Genomic DNA, 12,451 nt, shown 5'->3' with positions numbered 1-12,451 from the left:
CGGCCTGTACAGTCGATCACCTGCATTCTTCTCAGTGCATGCTGGGATAAACCCTCAATCCTCATCAACCTAGGATTAGGTTGGTATGGAAAATGTATAAATATGTATTTTAGACAGTTAGACAGCCATTTAAATCAGTCTGTATTGACTATGAATGTCACAATGTGCAGTATGGTTCATGTTTGAACACTGACTCCTGCTGGTTCACAGAGGGAACAAAATGAACAGTTACTTTAAATTCCTCTAAATGTCCGATCCTTTAAAGAAACACTTTCCTAACAGACAATAAACATTGAAAACGTACATTATCACGACTTACATTGTGCACCCCGCCTAAAGATGTTTGATCTCACTGTCTCTGCTTCCTCGTGCCCAGCAAAGATTAAAATTAAGTGCAGACACATATAGAGCGCTGAGCCCATTAGCAAACTGACGCAAAAGTGTTGGCACTGCCAAAGTGTCTGACGGTGATGGTAGTACTAGGCACTTAAATCAGTTAAATGGCTGTGCACCTGTTAAAAGATTCAGATTTACAACAAAAAAGGTCAGTGTTTTTAGAGGAGAATGTTTTAATCAGACATACAACAAGTTCAATAAAAGGAAGCAGAATAAATTGAGGTCACTATAGGAACAATAAGTTAAGAAAAGACAAAGTCACCTCTTAGCATTGCTACAATCTCTTACAGTACAGATCTGTCAAACAGTAAGTATAACCATTCTCCTAATTTCACATCATACAAACAATATACACAAATATATATTTTACACTGAAAGAAACATAAATATCAAAACATAAAATCTTTTTTTTTTGTTACAAGTCTGCACGTTTTGTAAAATGAAAATATCCGCTGCAACATATTCACTGTGTCCTCATTGTCTTTCTGTTGAATCTTGATTGTTTTTATCATCCTCTGGATTTTCATCCTCTAAATGTTTGGTGTCGCTGTGGTCCCCCTGGTCCTGCTCACCCACAAGAACTTTACTGTAAAGTTTCTGCTGCTCCTCTTTAAAAGCATCTTTCACTTTTTCTCGTTTCAGCCCTCCGTCCCTGAGAGCATACAGGTAAGAAAGGAAAACAATATCACACATTGCACTGCAGGACTCAACACAGCGTCATTAGTTACTTCCTTCACAAACCACTGAAGGAAATAACCAAGATTGACCCATGATTTAAGTGTCTTGGTGTATCAATAAAGCCAAAAAGGTCCACTTAAAACTTAGCAAATGCATCATGATGTACGTACACAAAGCATAAACTTCTACTACTTTACTGAAACTACTTTACTGAAGTGTAAAACATATCTGTGGAACAATGAGGAGAATGTAACTTTCCTCAAATAAGAACAACATAAAACAAACAAATGCCATATTTCCATTACGTTTTCACACAATTTGAGGTTTGCTCTTTTAATTACATTAGTCATCTCAGGACAACACCTCAACCACGCCACTTCCGGCATTTCTATAAATGTCCTACTACACCCCCCCCCACACACACACTTTTTCTTTCTTGTTTCCTCATCTCCTTCTTCCTCCACGTAGGGTTATAATGGGGTCTGTTGTGCCAGGGTCGACCGTGGATTTTTCCATTGTAGCTTCCCTACAACGCTTTCGAAATATAGCTATCCAGCAAGTGCAAGCCTTGCATATCTTTCCTTTTGTTCATCAATCGATTAGATGAGATAGACTTTATTGTCTACCTTCATGGAAATGTGTCTTTAACTTCTCCAAAACATAGCAATACAACCATGACACCACAGTTATCACACATTAAGAATACAACAATTAAACAATTAAACATACAACATCAAAAGAAAACAGTAGCAGCAGCAGAAGGGAATGAGGTAGGGTTGGACCCAAATATTCGATCACTGGGTACACACTCATCTTTAAATTTTGAGATTCGTATGTTGTTTTTTCACGCGCTTCACCTCCGACTTTGCCTCCGCTCAGCAGTAAAAGCAATTTTCCAGTTTACATAAAAAGGGAAAGCAAAATGAAGCCATCAGCTGTGTGAGAGCACTTTAAACTGAATGATGACAACGGCAGTGTGGCAGTTATGGGGTTTGTTCACTTTACAATTGCTTAATTTCATTACCGATCAAAAAAAGTAAAACAGCCTACATTTTAAAATGAATCAGCAGCCTAAAACGTAGGCTACAACAAACTAAAAACAGCATAATGAACACATTTAAATCATTATATTAGGCTGACTGAAGGAGAACATTTAGTAGGCTATAATAAAAGTTAAGTGATAATGCATAATAGGCTAAGTGTTATTTTAATGCCGCTACCGGAAATAACGCTCATCACATCTGCTCTCCTTAGACCTGCTCAGTTCAGCCTCTCAGTCTGGACTCTCAGTAGGTAGGCTATGGTCCCAACCTGCTCTGCACAGCAGCCACAAACCTGGTTCAGCATGCACCTATTCTTCCACTTTTCCTGGCTCAATCTCCCGTCCCTTCCACCCTGCAGTAAATATTCCTCTTTTATCTCCTCTAACTCCTCATTTTCTTAGTCCTGCACAGGCCTACTAGCCTAGACATAACAGTTAAAAACAAAAGTGTTGGTAATAATAACTTGCTGTTTTAGTTAGCCTACGCTGTAAGAACTAAAAAAAGGGAACGCTCTCTGTTTTTCTCTCTTTCACACACATGCACACACGCATTAATGAGCCGCAGTTATCTCTCCCCCCTCGGATTCTCCCTCACTCGTGTCATTGCCAGAACCTCCTGGGCATTATCCTTCCTTTGCTCTTCTGCTTATATCAAATACATAGCTGAGCTTCCAAGCTCAAAAAATGACAGCCCTAGTTACAGTCTAAAAGTAAACACATTTAAAAATGCAGTAATTTTGCCTGTATGGCATGGTGAATAAAAGATCTCTTACATCTGTTCCAGCTCACCCTCGGGACCTTGAATCAAAGTCCAGATGGGAGCAACTCAAACTCCAAGTTTAGTCGGGGTGAGGCATCTACAGATATCTGTCTGGCCTTCCTGAGTATTCCACTGTCTATACACCAAGCTGCTTTTGTGCCTTGCCAATCACCTTCCCTGCAATATTAACAATTTTGGAAAGCTTGTTTTTGTCTTTCACATTCAGGTTGCTGTACCAAACTGTAATATTAAACTGTAAAATGCTTTCTACCAAATGTATGCCATCTCAAGGATGTGTTGACTAACCCTAAAGCTCCTCAGCTCTCTGATTAAAAACAGTCGCTGGTTGGCCGTCTTAAAAGTACTTTAAACATTAAAACTTAAAGCGTTATTAATGATTGTGTCCAAGTACTTAAAATGTTCCACTACTTTAACAGGTTGTGAAGTACAACAGGGGTGTTGTAACTGGCCCCTCTTTGTTTTGTGTTTATTATAAGTTATATTGTTTTGGCCACGTTAATTTCGAAAGCCTGACACCAGTCTTACAGTAAAATGACCTGGCTAAAGTAAGCTTCCTCATGTGCTGCCCTATTTTCTGTGAGAAGTTCAACCAAGGCAATGTCACATTTTCGTGTCATTTATTTAAATTGAAACAGAGGCAGCCTTGTGGTCCTCCAGTATTTATATCATCATATCAATAAATCATTTAAATTTATGTTGTTGATGGTGTGGTTCTTGCTACTGAAATGGCACCTGACTGGATAATCAGCCCCACCAACGTAATGAACCAGCGCCAAATATTTGCAAGAAGTGGATGGAAATGCCTACAAATGTGCGTTTTCTTGTTGCTGATGTTCTGAAAAAAAGTTAAAATTTGCACTACATTAGGATGGAAACCTGGCTAATGACTCACCAAATGAGATCCGTTAACCCTCCTTGTGCAGCTATGGCTGCTTTCACTCTGTTGGCAAACTGCACCGCATCCTCCCCTTCCTACACAAGGACAACAAAAAAGAACAGGCTAAGAAAAGTAACGTGGAAAAAGTTCTCCAATAGATAGGAAAAACAACAGATGTTCTGAAAGTTCTTTCACTGACTTCGGTAATGCTCCATATATTTCTTTGTAAGGTTGTGACAAAGATTTTCACCTCTATGTTCATAGGCGGCAAATACCAAACGCTGCAGACAATGGCCCAGCTGCTCATCATCCTCAGCAGATAATTCACCATGCCAAACTTACTGCTGTTCCAGAAAGCATCCCCAAACTGTGGATCATACTGCAAGATGGAAATAAGGTACTGTAGAAGCAAAATGAGAAAAAGGGAGGAAAAAGACAAAAACATCTCCTACCTTGATAGCCACTGGATAGACGGTGCAGCCAATTTCAAAGCTACCTTTTTTGAACATCATCACTGATGTGTTGTTAATGCACGTACCTATAAAGACACAGTGTGAAGCTCTTATCCACACTAAACAGCAAACTTTATGGGCTCTACCCATGTCTTTAAAAATGTTTTAATCATCATACAAACCCTCAGGGAAGATCAGGATGGGCTGTTTGGTTTTGTCAGCAACGTGATCACCAAGCCTGAAATAATGAAGCAGAAATGATCAAAATATTGTAAAACCATCAAGCCCAATGGTGTTCAAGTCCAATCAGAATGGCTTCCATTAGAAATAACCAAATCATATACTCATACTCCACAGTCTATGTCAAGTTAAAATATCACCAAAGTGCTTATAAATGACATGAAAATGTGGCGTGTACTGCCTTCTTAAATGCCCTTAAGTTCTACCCATTAGCTGCTACATGCTACTGTATTCCAGTTTTGTTCAAGACCATGACTGAGAAAGCAGGTTTGTATGTAGAAAAAAAATAAAATGAAAAAAAAATAAATATATATATACACACACACACACACACACACACACACACACACACACACGTTAATTTTATTACATTTAGATGTTTTAATGCGTGTGTAAGTTGTGTCTGTTTTGTAACTGTAATTTTATTATGATATATTTTATGTAACTCACTGTTACTGCAACACTGTAATTTCCCTTTGGGGATGAATAAAGTACCCACCTATCTATCTAGGTTTCTATTTTTTCACAAGTTTAAAGTGAGGATACAAAAATTTAAAGCATAACAAGATTTTGACGCAATTTACTCACAGTGCTGCCACCTGACAAATACAAATTTTATGTGTGTGCAAAACCTTTTTACCATATGTTTTAAGTTATTATGTGCCAAAATTATCTAGACCACCACACTAATACTAGAGTCTAAATCAGGTTTGGTGACATATACAGGGTTTAACAAAATGCATTGTGTATTTCAAATTAGTTGAAGAACCTAAAAGATATTTGGTTGCACGACAAACAAACAGTACTTTAAAGAATGTAACTGGAGCTACAGGTGAAACTCGAAAAATTAGCATATCGTGCTAAAGTTCATTTATTTCAGTAATTCAACTTAAAAGGTGAAACTAATATATTATATAGACTCATTACATGCAAAGTGAGATATTTAAGCCTTTATTTGATATCATTTTGATGATTATTGCGTACAGCTTATGAAAACCCCAAATTCAAATTCTCAGAAAATTAGAATATTGTGAAAAAGTTCAGTATTGTAGGCTCAAAGTCTCACACTCTAATCAGCTAAGTAATCCAAAACACCTGCAAACGGTTCCTGAGCCTTTAATTGGTCTCTCAGTCTCTGGTTCAGTGGAATTCACAATCATGGGGAAGACTGCTGACCTGACAATTGTGCAGAAAACCATCACTGACACCCTCCACAAGGAGGGAAAGCCTCAAAAGATAATTGCAAAAGAAGTTGGATATTCTCAAAGTGCTGTCTCAAGGCACATTAATACAAAGTTAAGTGGAAGAAAGTGTGGAAGAAAAAGGTGCACAAGCAGCAGGGATGACCGTAGCCTGGAGAGGATTGTCAGGTAAAGGCCATTCAAATGTGTGGCGGAGCTTCACAAGGAGTGGACTGAGGCTGGAGTTACTGCATCAAGAGCCACCACACACAGACGGGTCCTGGACATGGGCTTCAAATGTCGTATTCCTCTTGTCAAGCCGCTCCTGAACAACAAACAACGTCAGAAGCGTCTTACCTGGGCTAAAGGGAAAAAAAGAACTGGTCTGTTTCTCAGTGGTCCAAAGTCCTCTTTTCTGATAAGAGCAAATTTTGCATCTCATTTAGAAACCAAGGTCCCAGAGTCTGAAGGAAGAATGGAGAGGCACACAATCCACGATGCTTGAAGTCCAGTGTGAAGTTTCCACAGTCCGTGTTGGTTTGGGGAGCCATGTCATCTGCTGGTGTTGGTCCACTTAACACCATTAAGTCCAGAGTCAGCACAGCCGTCTACCAGGACATTTTAGAGCACTTTATGCTTCCTTCAGCAGACAAGCTTTATGGAGATGCTGACTTCATTTTCCAGCAGGACTTGGCACCTGCCCACACTGCCAAAAGTACCAAAACCTGGTTCAATGACCATGGGATTACTGTGCTTGATTGGCCAGCAAACTTGCCTGACCTGAACCCCATAGAGAATCTATGGGGCATTGCCAAGAGAAAGATGAAAGACATGAGACCGAACAATGCAGAAGAGCTGAAGGCCGCTATTGAAGCATCCTGGTCTTCCATAACACCTCAGCAGTGCCACAGGCTGAGAGCATCCATGCCACGCCGCATTGAGGCAGTAATTCATGCAAAAGGGGCCCAAACAAAGTACTGAGTACATATGCATGATTATACTTTCTTGTACAGAGCTGACATTTCTGTATTTAAAAGCCTTTTTTATTGACTTCATGTAATATTCTAATTTTCTGAGATTTTGAATTTGGGGTTTTCATAAGCTGTACGCAATAATCATCAAAATTATATCAAATAAAGGCTTGAAATATCTCACTTTGCATGTAATGAGTCTATATAATATTAGTTTCACCTTTGAAGTTGAATTGCTGAAATAAGAACTGAGAAGATGTAGTGTTACCTTTTGGCCACTAGGTGTCTGTCTTTGACTTCTGATCTTTCGAACCAGATGTGAGGAGAAGATTTGACCATGGCTCGCTGCATCATTCCCATCAACCCTCCTTGCACCTGGCCGACCTGACAGACAAGTTTCAATCTTAAACATCTCTACTCATCTCTTACATTGTAAAAGCTGATTCTTCATAATCATTCGTTCTTATGAAGGCCGAACACGCACACTCACAGAAACACACAGAGACACGCAAACTTTTCTACCAAAGAGTAGCAGCCATCATTGGCCAAGATGATGACATCAATGGGTGTTGTGTGATTGGCCACACAGATACAGCCATTCTTTGGTTTGTTCTCTCTGAAATTAAACAAGTGTGTTTAAGACACACAAATATCCAGTCCCAAAAGAGGAAACTACACATACACAGATCAACGCTTTCCATTCCAGTATTTGAAATAAAGACATTTACAAAAAGTAGTTAAATTCATATTTAATAAATGTGACTGTCTCTTAAAAAGCTGAATATTAAATACGTTGTACCTGTTATGATAGGTGATGATTGCTGTGAGAGCTCTAACACAGATGCGGTAGCACATCAGATGAGCCTTCTCACTCAGGAAGAACCTTAATCTTAAGACATAATGCCCAAAAATTACTCCAGCCTCCTAATAATGCACACTTCAAGGTTTATCAAACAACCACTTCATTTTTAAAGGAGCCTAAAATTCCCCAGAAAATGTTTTTTATTTTAAACCTGACCGGCTAAGAGAAACATGTGGTTACACCTAGTCAGTCTTTTGATCATCTGTCTACCCTTGTTACAGGGACTTAACTTCACATGAGCATGAGCTGTGTCACATTTGACAGAGAACTGGGGAAACTTACTTTCTATTTGGTAAAAAGCCCACCACAGTAGTCAGGACTATAAGCAGACCTATGCCAGTGACTGCCAGAGTAACTCTGCAAAAGAAAAAAAACACATATAGTTCACTCAAGACTGAGCAAGATGTTCACTATGACATGAATCTCTCTGCCTCTACCACATATCCTGCCTGCATGCTGCTCTGACCTGAGAGGCAACAGGATGCAGTAGCGGATAAGGACTCCAAGGCCCCACAGGACAGTAAGTCTCAGACTTATATGACGGAAGTTGTAGTTGCTTCGAGTCAGCAAATTCCAGCTCTCAAGTTCCTGAGCCGAAAAGCGCTTGGTCACCTCATCATCCACTATGCTCTCCACACCTCTCCGGCAGAAGTAGAAGATGTCAGCCATCTCAAACTCCGGCTCTAAGCGCAGACAGCTGGCAGAACCCCGCAGCTCCTGGATTCCTTGCTGCCAACACAATGGGGGTTCTTTGGCTATGATTCCTACAGTGAGAACGAAAAACAAGAAAGACATGAATTTGAGTTAATGGTACACTAAGCACTGACGAGTGAAAAATATTGAAGTGAACCGTGTTTACCGTAACTATATGGTTTATAGAGTTGATGATTCTTTTCCTTTGCTCCCATCTCCATACGTGAGGTAGCCCACTAATTTAAGAGAAAAAAACATTAAGACAACTACATGAGAAAACAAGATTAAGTGTTAGATTTGTCTGCTGATTAGCAGCTATGAAGTTGAATGAGCAGTAATAAGCCCTGCAGGCCTCCAAATTGCATTCCAGCAGCGCTGTAGCCCATGGAAAACAAGCTATTCACAATTGTACACTACACACACACAATCCTATGAGCCCTAAATGATCCACATTACAAAGATCTTGCCAGCCTTGCAAGATGCTAAGGCTGATTTGGAGACCATTAAAGCCAGACTGCCAGACACAAGCTCACACAAACGCTGAGTGTTACCTACACCTGTTACAACAATACAGGTTGTTCTGTTGCTGTTTGTACGCCATTCAGTCTTTGCTCATTAAAGCATGTTACATAGTTTAGTTACCCAACCAACCTATTTTGTTCATTTAAAATCCAGCAGCCATTAACATTTTTTATTTTTTTTTATTTTCTAGGACAACACCTGTAAGAGAAGGGGGAAAGGGGGATGGAAGGTGGGGACAACAGGGAAAAGCTGTGGGAAACACCAATTGCAGAAAGCAACGAAACCTGCAATAGAACAGAGAGGGGGGCTTGGGGAGGAGAAAAACAACAACAACAACAACAAACAAACAAACACAAACAAAATAATAGTAAAAGACAACCAGCCGAACAGCAGCAATAAACAGCTGACATATTAAGACAACTAAGAGAAAAATGAAAACAAGAAACAGTCACACACACTAAATAAGCAACACAACACAGCCACGAGAGCTGGGATAATAATTAATTTAAATAAGTAACTGAAAGAAAAGCATCAGGAATAATTCTACCAGGGACAACCTAAGTTTGTTTGTTTCTGTGTGTGTCTATGTGCGTGTGGGTGAATGTGTCTGTATGTGTGTGTGTGTGCGCATAAGCCTGTTAAAGAATGTAGTTGTTAGTGAGAGTGGGGCACCACGACTGTAACAGGCAGGCAAGAACCCCAGTAGCCAATAGGGGTGGGAGAAAGAAAAAGAATAAATCAAATCAAAAAAAAAACAAAGACTCCCAGATGCACCGCGATGCAAACGCAGAAGACCCCGACCCAAATGCCAGTTGACAACGTAATGCCGACGGAACGCAAAAAGCGTAACCCGCGGAAGAGCAGCGCCCGGACCGACCGCGGCGCACACACAACATAGACCAGTGCTTAACATTTAATTTTAATGCATTTTTGATATGGTTTTCATAGTTTACATAATATATTGGCTGTTTTTAACACCCCTTCACACAGGAACCTGCGCAATGCAGGTTTATGGTGGATCAAGAGTGTCTGCAGCTCCTCCCAACCTTCTTGAAAAAGCTAGCAGAAAGGCATTGATTGACAGCCACTTCCAAGTGACCAGCTCCAGGGCCCCAAACAGCCTTTTCCAGAGCTCAGAGATCCAAGGGTGTGACAGCTGCCTTAAACTGTCCTACAACCTTTAACAAAGTGTGAAATCATTTTGCATTGCCCTCAAACAACACGTACTTCCCTATTAGTTCAGCTTTAATCTTGACTACTACTGTATATCCTGAGTGTAGAAGGGGAGAGGTCTGAAGCTAACAACTCTAAACCATATGACAACAGGGGCTGAGCTTGCGATAAAAATTGCCTTGTGTTCTCTGTACCACATCTCTAAAATCCTCAAGCTATGCCATTAGATGAACTTTATCCCAAGAGTCAAAGCTCCCAATAGTATCTGCACCACCTCAGTTCATAGTCCCATAGCTAAAAGCTCCTCCCAGGGGTCTGACCCAAAGGAATGTCCCTGAGGAAAGGGAGGCAACAACATGTCCTGTGATTCTAACAGTCCCTCTGAGCTGGGATGACCCAGGGGTCCCATCCAACAGGGAATGCACTTTTTAGAAAATAAAATAAAAATCTGTTAAATAAAACCTGCAAAAAACTATTTTGTGCAAATTTTGCTAATATGTCCAAGGGCCTGATCACTACTGCAGTTTAGAGGTAATATATTTGTTTTAAAATGTTGTACAATGTATAATCAATAAATAAACCAACCTTTTCAGTTCATCAACAACATTTGAAAATTATGGACTTTGATTATGCACCCTTCTAATAATATTGTGCATTAAATAGACATTAAGCTCACCTCAAAGATCTTGAGAAGTGTCCTCATGTAGAGTCTACGGATACCAAGAGAAACTCCAAGCACAGCTGGCACAATTATGAAGACAATCAGAATAGTCAACCACACAGTGACGGAGATGCCAAGACACCTGCACAGCATGTCAGCAGGAAATGTAAACCAAGTCATGCTGCTCAACAACGGAAGAGACACAGAGAGGAAAGTGACTGTGCACGAGGTCTACTGGTCCAGTTGAAGCTTCGGTGTCTGAAGCCGATGCTGAAATATACATCAGCAAAAACTCATTGTCTCTACTTGACAAAGACAGCACAAAATATTAAGATAAGTCACACAAAGAGTACAAACTTTATAATCCCCAGTGTTCCCTCTATGAGCTTTTGAGCAACATCATACTTTGCTGATGGCCAATATAGTATAAGGTAGGTTTGGTTTTCAGACAGTTATTTTCACTCATAAATTATTATTATTGTATTATTATAATGACACATTACTGATATATTAGAGCATCCTGGGCTACAGTTTAATACTTATATAGGATTACGCCCTGGTCTACGGTTACTGTTTGTTCGCTTCTGTTATTGACGAACATAACTGACAGAGTCTGCCAAAGTGACTTTTTCTGACAGCTTGTGTTAAGAGTAAAATAGTTATTCCACCTTTTCAACAATGAGAGAGTGGCTGTTTTTCAGCTGTAAATTCACAGCCATCGCCTTATTGTTGAAGAACAGGAATAGCGCTAATGCAAGCGGTCAGAAACAAAGCTGGTGACTTCAGAGAGGAAACGACTTCAGTTTACCTGTTAGCTGGCTGGTATCATTTATAGTTGTGTAAAATTAAATATTGTGAATATCTATAAATTATATTAAATGAAAATATATTTAGGAGTTCAGCTATCCCTGGCAAGCGTGAAATAAAGGTTCAATAGCACTAAAAAGCTAGTTCTGGAGTAATGACCAATTCCTAATACTAACGCCTTAACGTTAATTTATGGGAAAACAAAAACACTAGTATATAACTCCATTAACGATGACTTAGTTACAGGAACATTTAGTTAGAATTAAGTACAATAAGTGGTCATTATATAGCTTCACTGGAACAACGATAATAATAATAATAATAATAATAATAATAATATGTGTCACCTAACGTTATATTCATTAACATTTAATAATGGTTAACGTTACCAACTGCAATTGACTTGTTTTCCATGCTCAACGTTCAGTAACTAGCATCCTGTAACATTAATGAGACACATTCAAGTTTAACGTCTATTTCTTCAGTTATTGATTATTAGGAAGTTTAATAAGTTTGGTTCGTAACATGTTAAGTTTTAGCTTACAAGCGAGCTGCTAGGTTTGTTAAAAAACATAAAGCTCACTTTGACCCCCAGCTAACGGCTAACAGTGCGTTAGCTAACTGTTAGTGGGTAAGGGCTCTTACCGTCCTCCGGGTTTAACGCTAACACTAGGGTTGTACCGGAGGAACAGGAGGACTGATGTGACAGACGGTCAGGTCCTTCTCCATCTGGAGAGTCCAGGTTGAAGCGCGGGGACGGCTGACACTGGGCTGCTGGCTTTACAGGCTTTCAGTAGCATGCTAACAGCTACAGACAGTTGTATAGCCTTCCTTCGTGGCAACAGGTGGCCAATGAGCGCCGCTGTCACTGCGGTATGGGCTGGGTCTGATCCATGGTCTGATCCACAGTCTGTGATCTGATGTGATTTCTATGTGCGGTCTATGGTGATCACACTGGATAATGATAACACGAGGAAGTAATATTATCAGGAATATTATTATAATTTAGGGACTTCCTGGTTAAACAAAGGTTGAATTCAAAATTAATGAAATTATTGTATAGTATCCATTTATGGTTAACATTATGAAAATATAAGCACATTTGAACTACATTT

At 39.7% G+C, this 12,451-nt stretch overlaps 1 protein-coding gene across 6 annotated transcripts; it reads right to left on the bottom strand.

Annotated features, from left to right (window-relative positions):
* Window positions 1–545: 545 nt before the first annotated feature.
* Window positions 546–12,214, bottom strand: LOC123982045 (glycerol-3-phosphate acyltransferase 4-like). Of its 6 annotated transcripts, none has more exons than XM_046067380.1 (14): window positions 11,982–12,214; window positions 10,545–10,799; window positions 8,340–8,409; window positions 7,947–8,244; window positions 7,763–7,837; window positions 7,418–7,507; window positions 7,141–7,234; window positions 6,887–7,002; window positions 4,409–4,464; window positions 4,227–4,312; window positions 3,974–4,153; window positions 3,790–3,869; window positions 2,890–3,053; window positions 909–1,048 (listed from the first exon to the last, which is right to left on the bottom strand). In XM_046067380.1, the coding sequence occupies exons 2-13, from the start codon at window positions 10,707–10,709 to the stop codon at window positions 2,921–2,923; spliced, it is 1,443 nt and encodes a 480-aa protein (XP_045923336.1). In that variant the 5' UTR covers window positions 10,710–10,799; window positions 11,982–12,214; the 3' UTR covers window positions 909–1,048; window positions 2,890–2,920. The 6 variants fall into 6 exon arrangements, with proteins under 6 accessions (XP_045923335.1, XP_045923334.1, XP_045923338.1 ...); XM_046067384.1 differs by having other exon boundaries at window positions 4,025–4,153; XM_046067379.1 differs by lacking the exon at window positions 2,890–3,053 and having other exon boundaries at window positions 546–1,048; window positions 3,974–4,141.
* Between the last annotated feature and the right edge of the window lie 237 nt (window positions 12,215–12,451).

This window comes from Micropterus dolomieu, linkage group LG13 (genome assembly GCF_021292245.1).
Source record: "Micropterus dolomieu isolate WLL.071019.BEF.003 ecotype Adirondacks linkage group LG13, ASM2129224v1, whole genome shotgun sequence".
Taxonomy (NCBI): Eukaryota; Metazoa; Chordata; class Actinopteri; order Centrarchiformes; family Centrarchidae; genus Micropterus; species Micropterus dolomieu.
The sequence above is the reverse complement of the archived record's forward strand: the minus strand, read 5'-3'. Positions and strand labels throughout refer to the sequence as shown.

What these genes read in the sequence shown, in the direction of transcription:
- LOC123982045 (XM_046067378.1), bottom strand. Translation starts at nt 10,709, where the DNA reads ATGACTTGGTTTACATTTCCTGCTGACATGCTGTGCAGGTGTCTTGGC. An exon ending in CTATAAACCATATAGTTACG is followed by an intron (nt 8,245 to 8,339) that starts GTAAACACGGTT and finishes TTCTCACTGTAG; the next exon opens with GAATCATAGCCAAAGAACCC. An exon ending in GGCTTTTTACCAAATAGAAA is followed by an intron (nt 7,508 to 7,762) that starts GTAAGTTTCCCC and finishes TTATGTCTTAAG; the next exon opens with ATTAAGGTTCTTCCTGAGTG.